Here is a 24,377-nt window from a genome sequence, read left to right on the forward strand (position 1 = left end):
TTTCTTGTATTTTCTCAATCCGTGCCTCCATTCTATTTCCAAGATTCTGGATCATCTTTACTATGATTACTCTGAATTCTTTTTCAGGTAGATTGCCTATTTCCTCTTCATTTATTTAGTTTTGTAGGTTTTACCTTGCTCCTTCATCTGTAACATATTTTTTTTGCCGTCTCATTTATTTTTTTTTTAATTTTTAAAGATTTTTATGAGTGGGATTGTGTTGCTGTCTTACTGGTTGTTTGGCCTGAGGCTTCCAACACTGGAGTTTGTAGGCTGTTGGGTAGAGCTGGGTTTTGGTGCTGAGATGAGGATCTCTGTGAGACCTCACTCCAATGAACACTCCCTGGGGTCTGAGATTCTCTGTCAGTCCAGTGGTTTGGACTTGGAGCTCCCACTGCAGGAGCTTTGGCCCAACCCCTGGCTCATGAACCAAGATCCCACAAGCTGCGTGGGGTGACAAAAAAAAAAAAGACAATAACAAAGTAAAAAATAAAATTAGACTAGGAAACTAACAGATATGTTAGAAAGAATATAAAAATAAAAACATAGATGAATCAACAACTGGAAGGTACAACAGTACCACAATAGTAAAAAGAGGAGGAGGGAAAAGAAAAAGGGGGGAAAGGTCTTGGTTGTGGAGGACGGGGCCTAAGAAAAGGTGAGGTTTGGGTGGTGGGCGGGGCCAATGCTCAGGACCCACAGGGCTGGAAAAAGCCCCAGTGGCTGTGGGGGTGGGGCCTAGGCTCAACAGAAGGGGCCAGGTGTGCCCCCCACCCCTGGTGTCAGAGGGCGGGGGACCTCACCTGGGAGCCCAGCAGGCTTCCTGGGCTCGAGTGGCAGGGCAAATGCCCTCCTCTCCTGCTCCTCCCAGAGGTCCCCTCCCGCCTGCCTCTCCTGAGCTCCCCGGCCTCAGGGTGCTGATCCTGTCTGGCCTCCACTTCTCCTTCCCCCTCAGTCCCCCCACATCCTACCAGTTCACTTGGGGGTCCCTCCCATGTCCTTGGGCATTAGGGTCCCCCACCAGCAGCTGGAAGGCACCCTAGTTTTTAGATCTATTTTAAAGTTCACTAATTCTCTCTTCTGCGCTAATTAACATTTGACCAATCCACTAGGATTCTAATTTCAAATATTATATATTTATTTCTAGATGGATGTTCTATTTTTTCTTTTTCCAAATCTGTCTGGTTATTTTTTATAGTCTCTTGTTTTTTTAAATCATACAATCAATATTCTCTTTATTTCTTTATATGTAGTAAATAAGCCTCTGTGTGTATCTGATTAGTTTATAAAGTCTTAGCAGATTTGCTTCTGTTTGCTGTTTCTGCAAACTCTCATTCATGTTGCCTTATTTTTTATGTGTTTGTGATTTTTAATAGTGAGCCCATGTTCATAGTAAAAGTATCTGTGGAAATTCTTTAAGACCTTCATTTAAAGTACATTCCTGGGACTTCCCTGGTGGTGCAGTGGTTAGAATCCACCTGCCAATGCAGGGGACACAGGTTTGATCCCTGGTCCAGGAAGATCCCACATGCCACAGAGCAACTAATCACATGTGCCACAACTATTAAACCCACGTGCCTAGAGTCCATGCTCCACAGTAATAGAAGCCCCCACTCTCTGCAACTAGAGAAAAGCCCACGTGCAGCAATGAAGACCCAACGCAGCCAAGAAAACCAAAAAACAAAAACTCAAACATCAAAATAAATAACATTTTTTTAAAAATTTAAAAAATAAAGTGCATTCCTCCAGAGAGTATTTGTATTTGCTTCTGCCAGGTAACTGGTTTCATTACTTACCCAGTAGCACTTTAAACCACATTCTAATCTTGGGTTTTTTGGGTCACACAAGTAGGTGAAATGCGACACCAAACCTGTATGAAGGATGGTTATGAGTTCTCGGGAAAGGTTGTTGGTTTGATTTTTTTTTTCCATCCAGAGCCAAGGACAAGACAAACAAATTTCTCTATAATCACTCTTTGAGGAGTATATTTTGTCTAATTCACTCTTTACTAAGGGTATCACTTTTTAAGGACTCAGCTTTATGTGTAGTTTCCAATACAACTTCTCACCTTGCTTAGGCCCTAGACTTTATCTCCAATGCTCTAAACCACCAGTAACTTTTGGCCATTAATGAGAAGTTTCATAATTGGAATTTTTCAGGATATCCAACACACATACAGTCAGATATCTAGTACATGTATTGCCAAGAAAAAGTAGAATTGCTTTTGATCTGAGAAGGCTGAAACTTGATAAAAACTTCAACTAAGCCCTCCTAAAGGCACACAGAATTGTGAGTGCTCTGAAGTTTTAAAGAACTGCAACATGACACCACTAACTGCCAACCCAAGATTTCTTCTGACAAGCTTGCTCTGTGACATCCATGCCTCAGATTCTTACTGATCATTTTTAACATCATTCATTGATTCTTCAGCACGTCTTCAAACTACCAAGGTCATTCTGAATTTAAATTATTTGTTCCATACATATCAAGGTACATTAATTATATGAAGGTACTGGGGGTAGGATATAAAGGTACAAAGATATAAATTAAGAGGTAAGTAGGGCTTCCCTGGTGGTGCAGTGGTTGAGAATCTGCCTGCCAATGCAGAGGACACGGGTTCGAGCCCTGGTCTGGGAGGATCCCATATGCCGCGGAGCAACTAGGTCCGTGAGCCACAACTACTGAGCCTGCGCGTCTGGAGCCTGTGCTCTGCAACAAGAGAGGCTGCGACAGTGAGAGGCCCGTGCATCGCGATGAAGAGTGGCCCCCACTTGCCACAACTAGAGAAAGCCCTCGCACAGAAACGAAGACTCAACACAGCCAAAAATAAATTAAAAAAAAAAAAAAAAAAAAGAGGTAAGTAACTAGCATCATAAAGCAGGATGTGAAACATATAAATTTGTTTATATATAATATATAGTATAAACAATAAAAAACGGTAGTCTAATTTTATTCTTCAAGGTGTTAAATGCATCAGGGTGCTTCCTATCACTGTGACTATATTCTATGTTCCTTCTTCCAAATGAAAGGAAATGAGTGCCACATAGCAGCAACCTACCGAGCTACCAGTTGTAACCCCTTCCACTTGTAACAACTCCACTTGGCCAAAGGATTGAAACCAGGACTCCTAATCATCACATGAATATCTACCCAACAGATTTCAAAACTTGACCTGGTTGACTGCCAATTCAGCTGCCACTGCCTCTGCCGTTCCCACTTCTCTGCATGACTTTTGGTAGCTACAGAGAACCAAGTAATGGCAATCCCATCAGCCCTGGTCCGGGAAGATCCCACATGCCGCGGAGCAACTAAGCCCGTGCACCACAACTATTTTTTTTTTTTTAATTTTATTTATTTATTTATTATTTATGGCTCTGTTGGGTCTTCGTTTCTGTGCGAGGGCTTTCTCTAGTTGCGGCAAGTGGGGGCCACTCTTCATCGCGGTGCGCGGGCCTCTCATTATCGCGGCCTCTCTTGTTGCGGAGCACAGGCTCCAGACGCGCAGGCTCAGTAATTGTGGCTCACGGGCCTAGCTGCTCCGCGGCATATGGGATCTTCCCAGACCAGGGCTCGAACCCGTGTCCCCTGCATTGGCAGGCAGATTCTCAACCACTGCGCCACCAGGGAAGCCCCACCACAACTATTGAGCCTGCGCTCTAGAGCTCACGAGCCACAACTACTGAAGCCCGCATGCCTAGAGCCCGTGCTCTGCAATAAGGGAAGCCACCACAATGAGAAGCCCGCACACTGCAACAAAGAGTAGCCCCCGCTCGCCAAAACTAGAGAAAGTCTGAGCACAGCAACAAAGACCCAACACAGCCAAAAATAAATAAATACATTTATTAAAAAAAAAGTAATGTAACATTTTATACATGCAGAGCAGACATGTATTTGTCATCCATGCCAACTTCATATCTAAACAAATAGAGACCAAGGCACAGATCCCCTCAGAATTTCACAGGCAGTATACAACAAGAGTAAAGGGCACCTGTAGACCTAATTTATTACCAAAGTGAATGAAGTCAGGATAAACTCGGACAACTTGGACAAAAGAACTAAGATTAAAGACCATAATTCTGGGGAATTCCCTGGTGGTCCAGTGGTTAGGACTCTGTGCTTTCACTGCTGTGGCCCGGGTTCAATCCCTGGTCAGGGAACTAAGATCCCACAAGCCGTGGGCGTGGCCAAACAAACAAAACCATAATTCTGCATCTTTGAAGGAGACAACTAAATTTGATCAGTGCAGTACAAACTCACTATGCCCTGTGTGTATTAAACTTTATCTCAGTAAGTCCTCACAAAATCTCTTAAGAGATAAGCTATTCTTATCCCCATTTTCCAACTGAGGAAAACTGAGGCAACAAAATACCACACACACACTCCCCAGTGAAGAAGTGGTAAAAGCCATGATTCTAATTTAAGCAATCTGATTATAATCTGGACTCTGTTATACTATGTGGCTTTCTTTTTTTAAGATTTTTTTTCATGTGGACTATTTTTAAAGTCTTTACTGAATTTGTTACAATATTGCTTCTGTTTTACGTTTTGGCTTTTTGGCCCTGAGGCATGTGGGATCCCAGCTCCCTGACCAGGGATCAAACCACCTCACCCCCGACATTGGAAGGAGAAATCTCAACCACTGGACAGCCAAGGAAGTCCCATACTACATGGCTTTTAATAAAAATTGAATGTTCATTCAACAAATATTTTTAAAAAGAAAAAAGCCCCAGAAATTTATAGGTATAGTTTCAATAAGTATTCTGATACCACTAGATATTCTGTTTAAAGGACAGCAATTAAAGGAACCAATTTTCTAAACTCAAATCTATCAAACAACAACCCAAGGAAGACTACTGATAGCAGATTATTCCATAATAAATCTGGTTTTTAAGGTTTTTCATGAGGCATCAGATGCTTTAAACATTTTAATAATACTGTTCAAAGTAATAATTAGTAGCCACAAAGAAATTACTCAGAGATGCCCAAGAGATGCTGTCTGAAATGTATATAAATAATCTAGGGCTTGGTTTGAAAGGTCCTAAGACTTTGGAGTCATCCACCTGAGGAAACCCAAATCCTAGCATGCAATTTTATTATATTTCTCATCTCAGGGAGTAAAAACCACTGATTTAGAGCAAAAAGCACTGTCTCATTAGGATTCCATCTTCATATACTAGTTCAGTCCAACAGGGAACTGAATGGCTAGTCCTGTTAGATCAGGGCAGACACTAGCTCCAGGTCCTGAAATGCTGGACACTGAGCTCCCTCTGGAGGAGGTTAGGACTAAGTGACCTCAAAGAGAGCTTCAGAATCATCTTTACTCTTTGGCAAGAGCGGCACAGAGACCATGTAATAGCCCCTGGATACCTGCAATCTCTATACTGCTATCCATTAAATGAAAAGCCAATTGTGAAGAGCAAGCACCTTAACCCAAAGTTAGTCTGAAAGTCAATCGGAAGCAAACTTCATTTTATTTACCTCTTTGAGTTATATACTTCGTTTATTCTTTCGATACCATCCAATTAAGCAAGCAAATTACTTCACTTATTCTAAGCCAAGAGAGTTAACTGAGAGACCTTCATAACACTGAGACAACACTCACACAATTTCTCACTCTATGGCAAGTACTAAGGGTACTAATTTAGGACTTGCCTGGTCTCCTGACACGCAGTCACTAAAGAAACAGAAATGTGGTGACTTAAGGTGGATAATCTAAAATTCTGACCCATATACTGTAACTCACTTTGTAGAGCATTATTTCTTTTTACCCTTTCACTTGTCTTACCTGAATTTCCTTGTCTCTTTATAAATTTTGAGATACAATTTTTCTAACTTATCTGAGATTCTTCTGAATTCTGTTCCTAAAAAGCATGCTTCAGTTTTACCTATAAATGTAACTAAGTTTCAATTCCTCCATTAAAACACTAACAAACTATAAGTTCACCTTGTCTACTTCACCTTTAAACTCCATGCTGAATGACTGCTATTCATTCCTTGTTCAGCTACTTGAGCAATGAATATTAGCATGCTATAGGAAGCACATTCTACCACACCAATAAAATTATTTCATATTTTATTCTTTGGTTTTTTTCGGGCTTCTCTGGTGGCGCAGTGGTTGAGAATCTGCCTGTCACTGCAGGGGACACGGGTTCGAGCCCTGGTCTGGGAAGATCCCACATGCCGCAGAGCAGCTGGGCCCATGAGCCACAATTACTGAGCCTGCGCGTCTGGAGCCTGTGCTCCGCAACAAGAGAGGTCGCGATAGTGAGAGGCCCGCGCACCGCGATGAAGAGTGGCCCCCACTTGCCACAACTAGAGAAAGCCCTCGCACAGAAACGAAGACCCAACACAGCCATAAATAAATAAATAAATAAATAAAAATTAAAAAAAAAAATATCTTCCAAGAAACAAAAGTCCAGGACCAGATGGCTTCACAGGCGAATTCTATCAAACATTTAGAGAAAAGCTAACACCGATCCTTCTCCAACTCTTCCAAAAAATTGCAGAGGGAGAAACACTCCCAAATTCATTCTATGAAGCCACCATCACCCTGATACCAAAACCAGAAAAAGATACCACAAAAAAAGAAAATTATAGACCAGTATCACTGATGAACATAGATGCAAAAATCCTCAACAAAATACTAGCAAACAGAATCCAACAACACATTAAAACGATCATACACCATGATCAAGTGAGATTTATCCCAGGGATGCAAGGATTCTTCAATATATGCAATTCAATCAGAGTGATACACCACATTAACAAATTAAGGAATAAAAACCATACGATCATCTCAATAGATGCAGAAAAAGCTTTTGACAAAATTCAACACCCATTTATGACAAAAACTCTCTAGAAAGTGGGCATAGAGGGAACCTACCTCAACACAATAAAGGCCATATATGACAAACCCACAGCAAACATCATACTCAATGGTGAAAAACTGAAAGCATTTCCTCTAAGATCAGGAACAAGACAAGGATGTCCACTCTCGTCACTCTTATTCAACATAGTTTTGGAAGTCCTAGCCATGGCAATCAGAGAAGAAAAAGAAATAAAAGGAATACAAATTGGAAAAGAAGAAGTAAAACTGTCATTATTTGCTGATGACATGATACTATACATTGAAAATCCTAAAGATGCCACCAGAAAACTACTAGAACTAATCAATGAATTTGGTAAGGTTGCAGGATACAAAATTAACGCACCAAAATCTCTGGCATTCCTATACACCAACAACGAAAAATCCGAAAGAGAAATTAAGGAAACACTCCCATTTACCACTGCAACAAAAAGAATAAAATACCTAGGAATAAACCTGCCTAAGGAGGCGAAAGACTTGTACTCAGAAAACTATAAAACACTGATGAAAGAAATCAAAGATGACATAAACAGATGGAGAAATATACCATGTTCTTGGATTGGAAAAATTAATATTGTGAAAATGACTATACTACTGAAAGCAATCTACAGATTCAATGCAATCCTTATCAAATTACCAATGGCATTCTTCACAGAATTAGAACAAAAAATCTTACAACTCGTGGGCTTCCCTAGTGGTGCAGTGGTTAAGAATCTGCCTGCCAATGCAGGGGACATGGGTTCGAGCCCTGGTCCAGGAAGATCCCACATGGCGCGGAGCAACTAAGCCCACGCGCCACAGCTACTGAGCCTGCACTCTACAGCCTGCGAGCCACAACTACTGAAGCCCGTGTGCCTAAAGCTTGTGCTCCACAACAAGAGAAGCCATCCCAATGAGAAGCCCGTGCACTGCAACAAAGAGTAGCCCCCACTCACCACAACTAGAGAAAGCCTGAGCACAGCAACGAAGACTGAACGCAGCCAAAAACAAAAAAGAAAAAAAAAATCTTACAATTTGTATGGAACACAAAAGGTCCCGAATAGTCAAAGCAATCTTGAGAAAGAAAAATGGAGTTGGAGGAGTCAGGCTCCCCAACTTCAAACTATACCACAAAGCTGCAGTAATCAAGACAGTATGGTACTGGCACAAAAACGGAAATATAGATCAATGGTACAGGATAGAATGCCCAGAGATAAACCCATGCACATATGGGCACCTAATTTACGACAAAGGAGGCAAGAACATACAATGGAGAAGAGACAGCCTCTTCAATAACTGGTGCTGGGAAAACCGGACAGCTACATGTAAAAGAATGAAATTAGAACACTACCTAACACCATACACAAAAATAAACTCCAAATGGATTAATGAACTAAATGTAAGACCAGACACTGTAAAACTTTTAGAGGAAAACATAGGAAAAACACACTTTGACATAACCACAGCAAGATCTTTTTTGACCCACCTCCTAGAGTAACAGAAATAAAAACAAAAATAAACAAATGGGATTTAACTAAACTTAAAAGCTTTTGCACAGCAAAGGAAACCATAAACAAGACAAAAAGACAACCCTCAGAATGGGAGAAAATATTTGCAAATGCAACAACGAACAAAGGATTAATCTCCAAAATATACAAACAGCTCATGGAGCTGAGTATCAAAAAAACAAACAATCCAGTTAAAAAATGGGCAGAAGACCTAAATAGACATTTCACCAAGGAAGACATATAGATGGCCAAGAGACACATGAAAAGCTGCTCAACATCACTAATTATTAGAGAAATGCAAATCAAAACTACAATGAGGTATCACCTCACGCTGGTCAGAATGGCCATTATCAAAAAATCTAGAAACAATAAATACTGGAAAGGGTGTGGTGAAAAGGGCACCCTCCTACACTGTTGGTGGGAATGTAAATTGATACAACCACTATGGAAAACAGTATGGAGGTTCCTTAAAAAACTAAAAATAGAACTACCATATGACCCAGCAATCCCACTACTGGGCATATACCCTGAGAAAACCATAATTTAAAAAAGAGACATGCACCACAATGTTCACTGCAGCACTATTTACAATAGCCAGGACATGGAACCAACCTAAATGTCCATTGACAGATGAATGGATAAAGAAGATGTGGCACATATATACAATGGAATATTACTCAGCCATAAAAAGAAACGAAATTGAGTTATTTGCAGTGAGGTTGATGGACCTAGAGTTTGTCATGAAGAGTGAAGTAAGTCAGAAGGAGAAAAACAAATACCATATGCTAACGCATATATATGGAATCTGAAAAAAAAAGAAAAAAATGGTACTGATGAACCTAGTTGCAGGGCAGGAATAAAGAGGTAGACATAGAGAATGGACTTGATGACATGGGGTGGGAGGGCGAAGCTGGGGCCAAGTGAGAGTAGCATCGACATATATACACTACCAAATATAAAATAGTTGGCTGGTGGGAAGCAGCAGCATAGCACAGGGAGATTGGCTCAGTGCTTTGCGATGACCTAGAGGGGTGGGATAGGGAGGACTGGAGGGAGGCTCAAGAGGGAGGGGATATGGGGACATGTGTATGCATATGGCTGATTTGCTTCCTTGTGCAACAGAAACTAACACAGTATTGTGAAGCAATTATACTCCAATAAAGTTGTATTAAAAAAAAAAAAAGAATACCCAGCCAGTGAGTTGATAAGAAAATGAAGGTTGAACAAGCGTGAAAGTAGGAAGATCAGTTACTAGAAGACTACTACAAAATCCAGGCAACAAATGTTGTAAATAGCAGTAGAGGGGTAAAAAGTAGTCAAATCCTGGAAATACTTTAACAGTAGAGCTGAAAGGATGTAGGTTAGAGATGCAGAGAGAGAGAGAAGTCAAGGATTACTCCAAGATTTTTCTCCTGAGCAACTGGAAGAAATGGAGTTGCCCTTAACTAAGATGGGGAAACACGGAGGAGTAGCAGAGAGTAGGGCAGAGATCAGGACCTTAATTTGGGACATGATAAGTTTGAGATACCTATTATACATTTTAGCAGAGCTATTGAATGGACAATTGGAAATCTGAGTCTGGAGTTACATGGTCAAGTCCAGGCTAGAGAGAGAGAATTAAGAGTCATCAGTATATAAATGATATTTAAGGCCATGCATCTGGATGAGCTCACCAAGGGAATGTAGAGAGAGTGTGGTCTATTCACACTTGTCTAATATATTGTCACTCATCCTAGGATTGCTAAGAAATAGTTATAATTGATTAGTTATAGTTGTTATTTGGGAAACCTATCAGAAGGCAGACAAACATAGCACCCTTCTTTAAAATGTCATTGGCAAAAGAAGAACAGATTTGTACACCTTAATTTTGAAACTTGAAGACCCAGAAAGAATGACCAGTTGGTTTACAGTCATTTGGAAGAACAGTAGATAATAATCACTATGAACTAATAACTTTTGACAAGTATTAGCAGCCAATAAACTATCCAACCTGTCTAACTATGTCTACTGCTGAAGTTCTACTGGCAAACTTCATACTTCAAACTCTCATATTATTGGCAAAGAATTTACAGAATAAATGATCATTACGATAACCAGAATAAGAACAACAAAAGGCACAGGCAAGTCCCTACAAATTCCTGTCCCCATATCTATATCCTTAGGGATAGTCTTAAACTAAAAGGACAGACAATCAGGGACATTTTATATAAGATAGAGCTAGAACTTTTGGTAATGACTCTAAAGTTTACTCCTTATTCACAATAGTGACTAGATCTCTCCACTTTCAGAATTCTTTAACTAAACTTCTAGTTCCAGCCGTGATTAATAGGTATTGATATTACCTTAAACAATGGTAAAACTGGAAAAAATAAACAACTGTTTTCAGTCAATGAGCAGCAGATAAAGGTCAATTTCATCAGGTATATAATAGTCCTAAATATATATGTACCCAATAACAAAGCTTCAAAATGCAGAAAGCAACTACTACTAGAACTGAAAGGAGAAAGAGACAAATATATAATTACAGTTGAAGATTTTAATATTCCTCCCTCAGCAATTAATAAACTAGTATACTGAAAATTAGTAAAGATATGAGACATAAATACCTCATTAGCATAAACTCAGGTATGGTTGAAAGGGGCTTATAATGAATAACAAAGATGTTCCTCTCACTCCTATCAGTCAGGAAATTATAAAGGTTTTGGGACCTCTGTGTCAGGAAAAGGGGACAAAGACTAAATATTTGTATTTCTTATTATATCACAATATTACAAAGAGCAAATTAAACCCAAAATAAATAGAGGAAAGAAAAGAACATAAATCAATAAAATAAGAAACAAACAATAGAAACAATAAAACCAAAAGCTGGTTCTTCAAAAAAATTAGGAAAGTTGATAAACCTCTAGCTAGACTAACCCCCCAACAAACCCCTACAAATTACCAATACAAGAAATGATAATGGGAACATCACCTCTTCAATGATAACAAGGGCAAATGATAATCAATGTTACGCCAATAAAAATCAACAACTTTGATGGAATGGATAAATTCCTTGAAAGAGGCAAATTACCAAAACTGACACAGGAGGGACTTCCCTGGTGGTCCAGTGGGTAAGACTCTGAGCTCCCAATGCAGGGGGCCCAGGTTCGATTCCTGGTTGGGGAACTAGGTCCCACATGCGTGCCACAACTAAAGATCCTGCAAGCCTCAATGAAGATCCCGTGTGCTGCAACTAAGACCTAGCACAGCCTAAATAAATAAATATTTAAAAAAACAAAAAACAAAAAACCTGACACAGGAGAAATAGCAAATCTGGATAGCTCCATATTTATTAAATAAATTTAAGGAAAATTGAAGTTGCATCTTAAAATCTTTCCACAAAGGAAACTTTAGGCCCTGCTGGCCTCACTGGTGATTTCTAAAAAATGTTTAAGGAGGAAATAAAATCAATCCTCCACAAATTCTTTCAGAAAAGAGAAGAGGAGGTAAAACTTCCCAACTCATTTTATAAAGCACCTTAACACTGATTATCAAAAGCAGGCAAAGATAACACAAGAAAAAAAAAGGGACTAAAATCCCTCATTAATGTAGATGTCAAAATCTTAATAAAATATTAACCAATCAAATTCAATACAATACATAAAAAGGATCAAGTGGAGCTTAATGCTAGGAATGTAGGGTTGATTTAACATTAAAACATCAATTAATGTAATTCACATTAACAGAAAAAAGGAGGAAAATCATAAAACATCTCAGAACATACAGGAAAAGTATTTAACAGAATTTAACACCTGTTCATGGTAAGGACACTCAACAAACAGAAACAGACAGAAACTTCTTCAAGCTAATAAAAATTGTCTACATAAAACCTACAATTAACATCATACTTAATGGAAAAGGCTGAATGTTTTCTCTCTGGTATAGGAAAAAAGGTAAGAATGCCCACTCTCACTACTTCTGTGCAACATTGTCACACATCACAGAAACACTGGACAGGAAGAAGTAAAACTATCTTTATCTGCAGATGCTATAATTGCTTATATAGGAAATCCTAAGGAATAGAGAAAAAAAAGAAGGAAGGAATGAAGGAATGAAGGAAACCTACTAGAATAAATAAATTTAATTTAGCAAGGTCTCAGAATACAGGATCACAATATAAAAACAAATTGTACCTCTGTAATACTAGCAACAACCAACTAGAAGATATTAAAAAACGATACCATCTATAATAGCCTGAAAAACTAAGACACATAGGAGTAACTTTAATGAGTGATGTATAAGACTGCTACAAAATATTACAGAAAAAATTTAAAGATGTAAATAAATGGAGAGTTTATACCATGCTTCTGGGTTGGAAGACTCAATATTTCTAAGATATCTATTCTCCTCAAATTGATGTATAGATTTTAACACAATCCCAGTCAAAATCCCAGCAGGCATTTTTGTAGAAATTGAAAAAAAAGGACAATCCTTTGATGTAAGGATCAACAAATATATAAATGCAATAGGCAATGGGCAGACCTATATTTACTGAACCCACCACAGGAACAACTCTTAATTTCCCTGGATGAGATTAGTTACTAAAGCTAACAGGGAGTCTGTTAGAAAGATATGTTATATATAATAATCTGAGCTGTTAATTTTAATCAACCTTTTAATGAGTTGAAAAGAGATCAAAAGAAATTATCAAACTATCAAATTATCAAACAAAGGAAATTATGTTTCCTTTGTTTTTCACGTCTATTTAGTAAATACAAAATCAGGCAGAGTCCTTGTAAAATACCAGATAATCCCACTTTATTGTTTTTTGAAAAATATGACAATCAAGAATTTTGGTAGTATACCTCTTCTGGGTCATACATAAATAGAAAAAGTTTGTACCACATAAAAGGCACTATCAGACTGAACTAGGAAACTGGAAGAGTGCTGGCAGTTGTTGAAAGGGATAAAAAAATTAATATTTAAACACCATATAATTTTCTGATACTTTATAAATATTATAAGTTATAAATATTATAACAGAACATGTTAGTCAGCTATGTAATCATGTAATAGTAATGAACTGCTTTTAGAAAAATGTCAGATATTTCATTGAGAACTCACTTCAGGAAGCCTGAGCATTCTAGGAAATAACTGACACTTAGGTTATGTGACTAGCAGAGGGCAGAGATCAGTATAAATACAGTGTGTGTCATATGACAGGATGTGTTACCTACTCAGTAATCATGGCAAGTAAAGAAGCAGGCAGAGAGGAGACGACTTTATAATTCCAAATCAAGACATCACATCAACAGAATTCTTAGAAGAAAGAAAGAAGAAAACAGTGAATGGTTTGCTAACAAAACAAAGTTGGATGATGATACCAACGAATTGCTGCCTTAACAGCTCATGTTACATTTCTATTGTACATAAAATTAAAAGGGAAGACTTGTCAATTTGTATTTTTAAGATTTAAAAGAAAAGACACTGCCAGAAAAAAAATCTGTTCCTCTTCAAATTCTTCCCCTTACAATGGCCATCTCCACCCTAAAGTTAGAAACCAAGCCAATAAGTGGGATAAGAATGTAAATACATGTTGCCAAAACCTTGCCTGTATTAATGTTAAATTATATGTAACAATATATTCTATATAAACTACTAAATGATAAATATGCTGGTCAAGCCAAAAGATTTGCTTCAATGCTTTGCTCAATTTCCATCCTTTTAAACAACCTTCATGATGTTTAAATACTGCTCCAGAACGTCCAGTGTGAAACCAAACCCACGTTTCATGCTTATCAAGTGTATTTGTTTGCTCAGAAATGTTTGGTGCTCCCAGACATTGGGAACTCACTTTATTACGCATTTAGAAACTTTTCCATCTATAATTATAAAGTTCTGAACCAAAGCTAAGAATGACCACTAATCAAACATGACTGAGATAACAGGTCATCAAATAAAATTATATGACTTAACATAAGCTGTAGTTTTATTAGGATGTACCAGTCAGGAAGTTTTTATAAATTAATGTTCAAATTAAGAAAACATGAATAATTTAAAGATTAATAAATTTAAAAACAATTATAGGTGAGTATACACATAACTACACAGGATTTACGATATATCTGTAGAATTCTCCAGTCAGCATTTTTGTGTATGTAATATTAATAAAAAGGATTTTTTTTTAACCATACAGTGATTCTGGGATTCCCTGAATTTTCAGCAGCTGCATTTTCTACTCTACATCTGGCAGGTTCTTCCTTTCAGTTTGTGCATTTCCTGTATTCTAAAAAGTAAATAGAAACAGGACCTTAATTGAGGAAATGGTGAGTCTTTGGCTAAGGAAATACAGCCACAGATAAGTACTTATAACCTGGGGGTTATTTTATAAGGTACAGGAAGACTATTTAGCAAAGTATTCCTTATTATCATCATGAGACAAAACTGAAGGTGGCTTTTCTATGGACTCTTCTTTCTTGCCTAACTCACTCATCAGCAGTAATTAGAATTTCTCTCTAGGTCACAGAGTCTATTCAGTTCATGTATATACTATTAACTGGGAAGTGCCTGGATGTGATTTGGTAATTCAAAAACAAATCAATGAATAGAACAAATAAGTTGCCATTCCCTATCTTAGTTTTTTAAAACATGTCATATTCTCTCATGCTCTAAATTAACAAACTACCAACTCGAAATTTAGGAAATTTTCTTAATTCTGACATTAATTTATTAAAAGCAATTGAACCAGTCTTACATGCAATTTCAGTCGCTTGTCAGAACTGCATTTGAATGATTAGTACAAATAAACTACAACCATCACTGACAACTTCTGGATATTTCTAACAACTACAACTGTTTCAACATTACTCTTTTTTTTTTTTTTTTAATTTTATTTATTTATTTATTTATTTTTTATTTATGGCTGTGTTGGGTCTTCGTTTCTGTGCGAAGGCTTTCTCTAGTTGCGGCAAGTGGGGGCCACTCTTCATCGCGGTGCGCGGGCCTCTCACTATCGTGGCCTCTCTTGTTGTGGAGCACAGGCTCCAGACGCGCAGGCTCAGTAGTTGTGGCTCACGGGCCTAGTTGCTCCGCGGCATGTGGGATCTTCCCAGACCAGGGCTCGAACCCGTCTCCCCTGCATTGGCAGGCAGACTCTCAACCACTGCGCCACCAGGGAAGCCCTCAACATTACTCTTAAAAAGATCGTCTTTTCAGGAGTTCTACACCGTATGTACAAAAAGGGGTTTTCCTTTCCTACTTACTTTTGTATTTTTAAAATGACAGAACTGTCTTAAGAGTTCCTTTCTTCCTGCATTAAAATGTAATTTTAGTTCTGGGGGCTCTCATAGGACAGTAGGATAAACACATGTAGCACATTACTAGTCTGCCCAAACTCAAGAGCCCTAACTCACCCAATCATTCAAAAAATGTGCAAATGGTGTGCTGTTCAACATGCTGTGACCCAGGTTTAAAAGTTTAAAGCCACTTTATTACTTTTCATAACAAACTAAAAGATGACCATTAATGCCTTTCTTGTTCTACCTAGAAAATATTTCTTTTCTGCAAAGTTGATTGTGGAGTTGTTAACAAGTTGTAGGCCAGGAATAAGGCATAAATGTCACTGTGAAAATAAGTCTAACAGTGTCTGATAACTCTTACCTGAATGTTGCAGAGATTGAATAGACTTAGTTAAAATACCGTCCTACATAATTTCAGATCAAAGTTTCTATCTTCTAATTTCTTCAAATTTCCTTAGGAAGTATGTACTAATTTTATCATGAATAAAAATGTAGTCAATTTTATTTAGAAAATAAGAAACTGAGATAACAAAGTTAATGACCTCACAGGTGTACAGGATAGAAGGCTGTCAATATAATTTAATTCAGTGGGTGCTCAGCATAATCCCTTTCCCTTAAAAGAGTACCTTTAAAGAGTATTCATTTAGATGTTGATGGCTTCAAGATTCCCAAATAAAATTCAAGATTATCTGATAGCTGAGAGCAAATCTTTGAAAATAGGACAGTAGGTAGAGAGCAGAGATGGGGGAGTAAATTGGACAAAAACACAGGAAGAAAAAGGCCAAAGACAAAATACATATGTTCTTGTGGCCAGTATAATCCTATGTTTATACCATTATTCCTTTCCTCTGGCATGGTTTACCCACCACTAGGTAGTACACGTAACACACATACTATTTTCCCTGGGTACCATATATTCAATCACTCAACATTCAAATGAGAGTTCGTATTTACTACTCTCAAAAAATAACCTTTAAAAAACTTTCGTAATTGATTATTCTAGGAAATTTTAGTTCTGTTTCTAGAGGTCAAAGATTACAGCATTATGAATTTTTATCTGACTTTCCAACAGTAATAACTAAAATTATATACTAAGTCAAGGGTTCTAAACAGCATTACTTAGTAAAAGCTATAAATAAAAAAGTCTGGGCTTCCCTGGCGGCGCAGTGGTTGAGAATCTGCCTGCCAATGCAGGGGACACGGGTTCGAGCCCTGGTCTGGGAAGATCCCACATGCCGCGGAGCAACTGGACCCGTGAGCCACAACTACTGAGCCTGCGCGTCTGGAGCCTGTGCTCCGCAACAAGAGAGGCCGCGACAGTGAGAGGCTCGCGCACCGCGATGAAGAGTGGCCCCCACTCGCCGCAACTAGAGAAAGCCCTCGCACAGAAACGCAGACCCAACACAGCCAAAAATAATAAATAAATAAATAAATAAAAATTAAAAAAAAAAATCTGTAAAAAAAAAAGTCTTACCTCTTGTTTTTCTTGATATTGATCTGCATTAAGTAAAGTTGGTATTTTAGATGAATCTGTTTTCTTTGATTCCCTCTTCAGCACTTTTATCTGTTTAACTTTTGCAAAAATATATACAACAATGAGAAATTGTTACTCCTACCTTGAAATTTTACCTTCCTTTTCAAGAGTTTTAAATGGAAATTCTGATATCCACTGAAGTCAGTTTCTGAGTTTATTATAAAGGAACTGAACAAATCATGAGTTGTAATGGTATTATGTGCCAGATATAAATGATTTGTTATATAATTTTACTAACAGTCTACCAGTCTGTCCTCTAAATAAGGAGGACAGTTATTTATAAAATTCTGAGTATAACTGTTAAGTGGATCAGATAATTCCTCTTGAGCTATGCAAGTACTATTTTCTTGCTCTTATATTATCTTTTCACAAGGTGTCACTGTTCTTCAAAGAAACATAATAATAACACTGCAAAAAAATGAGTTCCATTTTATGAGCTCAGTACATGTTATAAATCTTAATCTACTAAACCCTTGGATGCCTGAAGCACACATATCATTCCTCCTATTATATGGGCAAGTTATCACAGAGAAACAGAGGAAACTGATTTACCCCAGGTCATATACTAAACCAAAAGCACCTTCCTCAAATACTGTTCTAACATTCCAACAAAATTGAGCTAATGAAAATTTTACTTTTTAAAGTTTTCTTAACCCTTTTTTAAAGTTATCTCCTTTAAGTCTTACCCATTATTTGACTATGGGAAAAAATTTTTCATCAGCTGAAAATATTTTGCATAGCAATATACTCCTTTCTACCTAAATCACGTTATAACATCTAAGTTATATTACCAAAAAAGATCTTGTAAAAGATTAAGTCTGTAGATTTCCAAAGCTATGCAACAAATATGTACCTTCCATTCCTTTCATCTCCTTTGACTGTATTGTGAAAGGCAAGTCTGGGAAATGGAATTCTTTCCTGTTAGTTCTGGAAAAATTCAGCTTCCTTTTGTTTCCATTTGCCATTTGGTCACTTTGACCTGTTCGCTCATTAAACACACCCTTCTCCATTCGGCTCTAAAAAAAAACAAATAAACAAGAGTTAATTTGAAGAAAGGTATGTAACTGCTTATTGAATGACAAGCCTACAAATGCCAGCCATTTGGATGGTATAAGATAGGCATAAAAATAACTATCTTTGCAAGGTTATTTTAATAAGTAAGAAGTAGAAGAGAATACCATCAAACATATAAACAGATCAAACTCCAATAAAAATTTTATAAAGTAAACTTTTTCTAGCATATTCAATATGCTGAGAATAGTCTTGATCATAAGAACCACAGTCTCAACTTTTAATTTTTGATCCTATTCATTGCATTTTGACTTTGGACAAATTGCTTCAGTTCGTTTTATTAATAACTTATTTTTCTATTTACAAAATGATGTGCTCTGGACACTAGGAAAACCCAAAGGAAAAAATTACTTGTGAACTCAGCATTCTGGAAAAACTTTTGTGTTACCTGTTTTTGCTCACTTGACAACAGATGATAGAAACTTTCCTAGGTTAATGAACACTCTTCCACAATGTAATGCGTAGTATCCCACTGTGTGGATGTACTTTAACGTACTTAACCAGTCACTTGCTCTTGGATGGATTTGTGTTGTTTTCAATGTTTTATTATTATAAATAACACTGTGCTTCAATTTTTAATTGAACTATTTTCCTATGTGAAAAATGAGGAAATGAACTACATTGATTATGTTTTCTTGTGAAAAGATGTATTTATTTGGTAATTGCTCTAAATCTAAAAAGTAAGATATTAAAATCATTTCTTGGAAGTGAAAAACCAAAAAGTCTTGTGACTTTTTAAAACATATTTATTTATTTATTTGGCTGCGCCAGGTCTTCATTGCGGCATGCGGGATCTTTTTTTTTTTTTTTCAGTTGCAGCATGCAGGATCTAGTTCCCTAACCAGGGATCAACCCTGGCCCCTGCACTGGGAGTGTGGAGTCTTAACCACTGGACCACCAGGGAAGTCCAGTCTTGTGACTTTTAAAGGTGAAAAGCTTACCTTCTTTTCCCAAGTCACACATTAAATACACAAATCAAGTTATAAGAAATAAAAATTGTGAAAGCACTAAGGAAATGATGACCTATTTTCACCTCAGGAAAAAAAAAAAGGAAACTAAAAGCACGTTAAAAAAAATGTTAGAGCCCCAAACATAGAGAAAATGACAGAAGGTGGGGGGATAATGTTGAAAGAGGCCATATTTTAATGACGAGCTTCTTGCCTTACTTGAGTGGGACCTGCATCCTCATGCCTATTAGATATAACTTGTCCAATAGATTGTGAAGAAGTACGTCTCTTTTTTGCTCTTTCAGTTAACCTATTATTTAAAAAAATGAGAAGTTATTAGAACTTCCCAGAAGTGCTTCTGTTTTAGCTTCAATAATGATGTTATACCATGGTAGTCTACTATTTGAACAATAAGTGCGAAAATGCAACTGTTAGTCCTTAAGTACCAATTGCTCTAAGTAAAGAGGTGAAAACAGAGCAGAGAAAAACTCACTTATGGCTAACATCAGTGGTGACAACCATGTTGTGAGGTTACTCCAGCTGGCCTACTTGGTCCCTTCTGCCTGTTCTGAACCTGGATCTCTTAACTACTGCGTTCATGAACTTCTGAGCTGTCTGACCAAGGCTAGTTTGTAACTATGGTTATTGCAGCCATGGTTTAGGAGTCACCTCAAGAACGATTGGACACCTGCTGTCTATATTCTGTTGTACAGACATGTCCACTTGCCACCTCTGCAGACCACTAAGCTTCACAACTTATAGCCCAAATCAGTCTGTTAGGATTGGCTTAGGATAACTGAACTAAGCCTCCTTCCCCAACTAGAGCCATAGTAATTTCCCTAAATTTAGAATGGGCCCTGATGCCTTGCTAGGAAGACCCCTGTCATCCATTACACTGCCCTTGATTAACCAGACTCATGGTACCAGTCTCTCAATCTGTATTAGTAGTTAAATCTAAAATCGGTCCAATATGCTGTTTTTCTCCCAAAATTTGACCTTGAAAAGCTACTTGACTACACACGATTATTTTCAACTATCTTTTCTCCATTTAGACAATTTGCTATGATACGAAAATAAAGCTTACTTTATTATTCAAAGGCACATCAATACCAAAACTGAGGTCACACTACATTTTTCTCTTCAAATGGGAAGTAATTTTTCTGAGGGTCTTTTTTTTTTTTTTTAATGAGGTTTTTCCAAACAGCAATAGTGAAAAACTAAACACCTAGATAGCCAAGAAAAGTTAATTTCTTCTGTAGCATTCATACGAAGCACTTAGTAATGGCCCATTATATGATTATAATTTCAATATACCTTCAAATTCAGTTTATATATAGACACTACGAAGTTGATTCTTTGAAACACCATTATATAAAAACACTGTATTACTTAGGTCCATTACCTTCTGTTTCTTTTCTGTTAAAACTCACCTTGAATTGTAGTGGGAGAGATTTGAATTAGGATTTGAAGCCATCAAATTCCTGCTAGTTAGATTGATGGGTGGCATCACCATACTACTTCCAGCATGTGGATCGTCTTTCATGCCCATAGAGTTAGTGCTGGGATTGACAGGGTTTGGTGGTTCACTGATTACAGGTTTTATATCTTGAGACATAGTATGAGCAATTTCAACTGCATCCTGTCGACAATGTCCACCTTCACACTCTATCTTTTCTGGTTCTAAGATATCTCCTTTTCCTCCTTTAACTTTAATAACTCTGACTTTGATCTCCTTGGGCTTTTTCTCTTTTTCCATTTCCTAGAATAGATACATCCAAAATCTGAGTCAGGAGAACAGTTATTTTTATCATTAGAGTACTAACTATAAAATAGTTATACTGGCTAAAAAGAAGACCAATTTTTACCTTTCCCAAAACTGAAGTACTTAGCAGTGTATTAGTATAAATTGTTTTTCTATCATCTTTCATAAATTCATTTTCTTTAGAATTCTCTTTTGGCTTTATGAATGAATTGACTTTTGCTTCTTGTAGCAATTTAGCTCTCAGTTCTGGTATGAATCTGATAAAACAAGCAATATCAAATACTTTTATTTATGTTGATAGAGTATTTTATCTTTAAAAAACTTTCTAATCAATTAATTTGCATTTGAGCTACAGCATAAATAAGTTATCAGTAATGCATGCCAAGAGATGGCACAATATTTACCTAATACAAATTGTTTCCTGGTAAAGATACATCTTTCTAAAATTTTTCCATGGTAATCTACTATTAATAAAACTTTTACAACATAGACTTACATGAATTAGATTCCTTTTTTGATGCAAAGTTTACTTAATAAAAGCATTGTTTTTAATTTTGATAAATATACTATTCTTTTCAAGGAAGACTCGGGCCACTTTGTCCCTTTTGTGGTTCTTCAAAGTAACAGGACTTAAAAGATGAACTAGTTTCTAAAATTTACTCTAGAGAAATATTTTCAGTACAAAATGTAATAGAATACATCAATATTGAAGGGAGGGGCTTCCCTGATGGCGCAGTGGTTGAGAATCTGCCTGCCAATGCAGGGGACACGGGTTCGAGCCCTGGTCTGGGTGGATCCCACATGCCGCGGAGCAACTGGGCCCGTGGGCCACAACTACTGAGCCTGCGCGTCTGGAGCCTGTGCTCCGTAACAAGAGAGGCCGCGATAGTGAGAGGCCCACACACCGCGATGAAGAGTGGCTCCCGCTCGCCACAACTAGAGAAAGCCCTAGCACAGAAACGAAGACACAACACAGCCAAAAATAAATAAATAAATAAATTTATTTATTTAAAAAAAAAAAAATTGAAGGGAGATTGTTTTGGTTTTAGTTAGGCTTTTTTAAAGTTATTTATTTTTTAATAGAAAATCCATTCACATGGCTCAAAACTCAAAAGGTTATACCGAAAAGTCTCCTTCCCACCCCTCTCCCGGAGTTGCACAGTTTCCCTCCTTGAAGCAGCTACTGCCATCAGTTTGGGACTGAATGAATTCTACCATGAATGAATTCTTCCCTAGAATTATAGTAAAGGGTAGTGTGAGGAGATGAATAACCAGTATCATTAGTTTGGCTGAATAAGAAAATGGCACATTTCTGTTAAAACTTCCTTGCATTGCAGAAGGTCCATGAAAAAAAGAGGCCTCTTATCCAAGTAAAAGGTCTTCCCCCAAACATTTTCTGAGGCTTCTATTATTGGAACTCAAAAAATTTCACCCCATAATAGTAAAAACCTAATATCTAAATACCCAAGACAAATCAAATTAGTCTATGTAGAATTGATAGGAAGCAATTTTTTTATTCAATAACTGACACTTCTTATCAATGGCACTTTTAATGTATCTTCTCATTTTTTCAGATTAAAATTCCTGAAATGCCTGAAGTTCTAGTTACTCTCAAAGATTCCCTTTTCTTTGCCTTTTTCTATTTTGGTCTATCTTCAATGGAGGTCCTGGTCTTTTCTATGCCTGATCTTAACTCCATCACATTTTTAATTAATATTCATGTTTGTGACCTCATATCCAAAGGCAAACTGATTGATTTTGCAATTAATGAGAAACTTTTCCTGTTTCTTTCAAAGCCCAAATAGAAAGTGGTGTGTTTTTTTAAAAAGCATGGCTGACTTATGAATCTACATTGTCATTATATATTTTAGATACAATGTGAGACAGAGACAGGCTTTAAGAGGCATGGTCCCTGTCTTCAAGGAACTTCCAGTTTGGTGGGGAGAATAAAACAACAGGAACTGCAACAGAGAATAAGTAAAGCAGAGAAAAAAAATCATCTGGGAAATGAATGCTAATTGTAATATATAGATCAGAGATGCTATCAGAGAGGAAAAACTGGACTATTCTGAGTCAGAGGTCTAAATGGAAACAAATCTAGAAAGTATTGGTTGTTTATTTAATGTTATCTCTGGCCTATAATGAGAATTGAAAATGCATGTGAAGAGCTTAGCACACTGCCTAGGACGTAGTAACTGTGTAATGAATGTTATGTACACTTTTTTTTATTATTAGAATTTTCACCATGACACCTGTGAGTCTACCATATACTTAGTCAATACAGAAACTCAGTAAGTTTTTGATAAATTGAATTCTTCTGTTGTGTAGCATTAACCCACATAGCAATTTTCATGCTAGTAAAACATCTTAATATAAAACATGAAAAAGTCCACACTCACTCAAAATGCTTACTTTTCAATAAATCCATCTCTAGTAAAATACTCATGATGCAAAAGATCAGTAGATGATATCCTCTCAGCAGAATCAATTTGTAAACAAGCCTAGAAAATGAAAAAAGATTCTATGTTAAACAAACTCTTAACAGGGCTCCTAAAGGTAAATGTTAAATTTATTTCACAAATGTAGGTGTAATTAATTACCCAGAGCTAAAAGAGTTCTTGAAAAGATGGAATTAGACCTCAGGAATTTCTGACAGTGAGTTCTGACCACTTATTTCCCTAAGAAATTTGTACTTGTAAGGCATTATTACAGGTTAAATGTCCTGTGATTCTAGCCAAAACAGAAGTCGGTCTATTTCTGCTGGAATTAGCAGGAATTAATTAGCTCATTTTGATCCTCTTATCAGCCCTGTAAAGTGGAAAGTTCATGGATTATCATTTCCATTTTACAGAACTAGAAGCATGATTAGTGATTTGCCAAACTAGAATTTTAATTCATATTGTCTGATTACTAACCCAGTGCTCTTTCTATGGCATAAAACAGTTTCACAAATATCCAAGCCCCCAAATCTTTCTATAACCCATTATCAGAACAGCTCTTTTCTGTTTCCCTAACTTGGGAGGACTTCAACTGAGTAGAGAACCAAAAAACCCCCACAAAACAAAAAGAGACAATGGAAGTAAGAGTTTTGGATAAGGGGCTTCCCTGGTGGCGCAGTGGTTAACAGTCTGCCTGCCAATGCAGGGGATGCGGGTTCGAGCCCTGGTCCAGGAAGATCCCACATGCTGCGGAGCAGCTGAGCCCACGTGCCACAGCTACTGAAGCTCGCGTGCCACAGCTACTGAAGCCTGTGTGTCACAGCTACTGAAGCCCGCGCACCTAGACCCTGTGCTCCGCAGCAGGAGAAGCGACCACGGTGAGAGGCCCGCGCACCGCAGCGAGGAGTGGCCCCCGCTCGCCGCAACTAGAGAGGGCCCGCGCACAGCAACGAAGACCCAATGCAGCCAAAAATAAATAACATAAATAAATTTTTA

The 24,377-nt window shown here is 37.5% G+C and overlaps 1 protein-coding gene across 1 annotated transcript in view; it reads right to left on the reverse strand.

The window, feature by feature from the left end:
* Positions 1 to 14,566: 14,566 nt before the first annotated feature.
* Positions 14,567 to 24,377, reverse strand: part of CDKL3 (cyclin dependent kinase like 3) — a 44,876-nt gene continuing 35,065 nt past the window's right edge. The window contains exons 7-13 of the mRNA XM_061189604.1: positions 23,356 to 23,444; positions 21,047 to 21,200; positions 20,612 to 20,940; positions 19,401 to 19,491; positions 18,017 to 18,179; positions 17,104 to 17,201; positions 14,567 to 14,617 (exon numbers count right to left, since the gene is read on the reverse strand). Coding sequence (XP_061045587.1) covers positions 14,567 to 14,617; positions 17,104 to 17,201; positions 18,017 to 18,179; positions 19,401 to 19,491; positions 20,612 to 20,940; positions 21,047 to 21,200; positions 23,356 to 23,444 — 975 coding nt within the window. The remainder of the gene's footprint in view (positions 14,618 to 17,103; positions 17,202 to 18,016; positions 18,180 to 19,400; positions 19,492 to 20,611; positions 20,941 to 21,046; positions 21,201 to 23,355; positions 23,445 to 24,377) is intronic.

Source organism: Eubalaena glacialis, chromosome 4 (genome assembly GCF_028564815.1).
Source record: "Eubalaena glacialis isolate mEubGla1 chromosome 4, mEubGla1.1.hap2.+ XY, whole genome shotgun sequence".
Lineage (NCBI taxonomy): Eukaryota > Metazoa > Chordata > Mammalia > Artiodactyla > Balaenidae > Eubalaena > Eubalaena glacialis.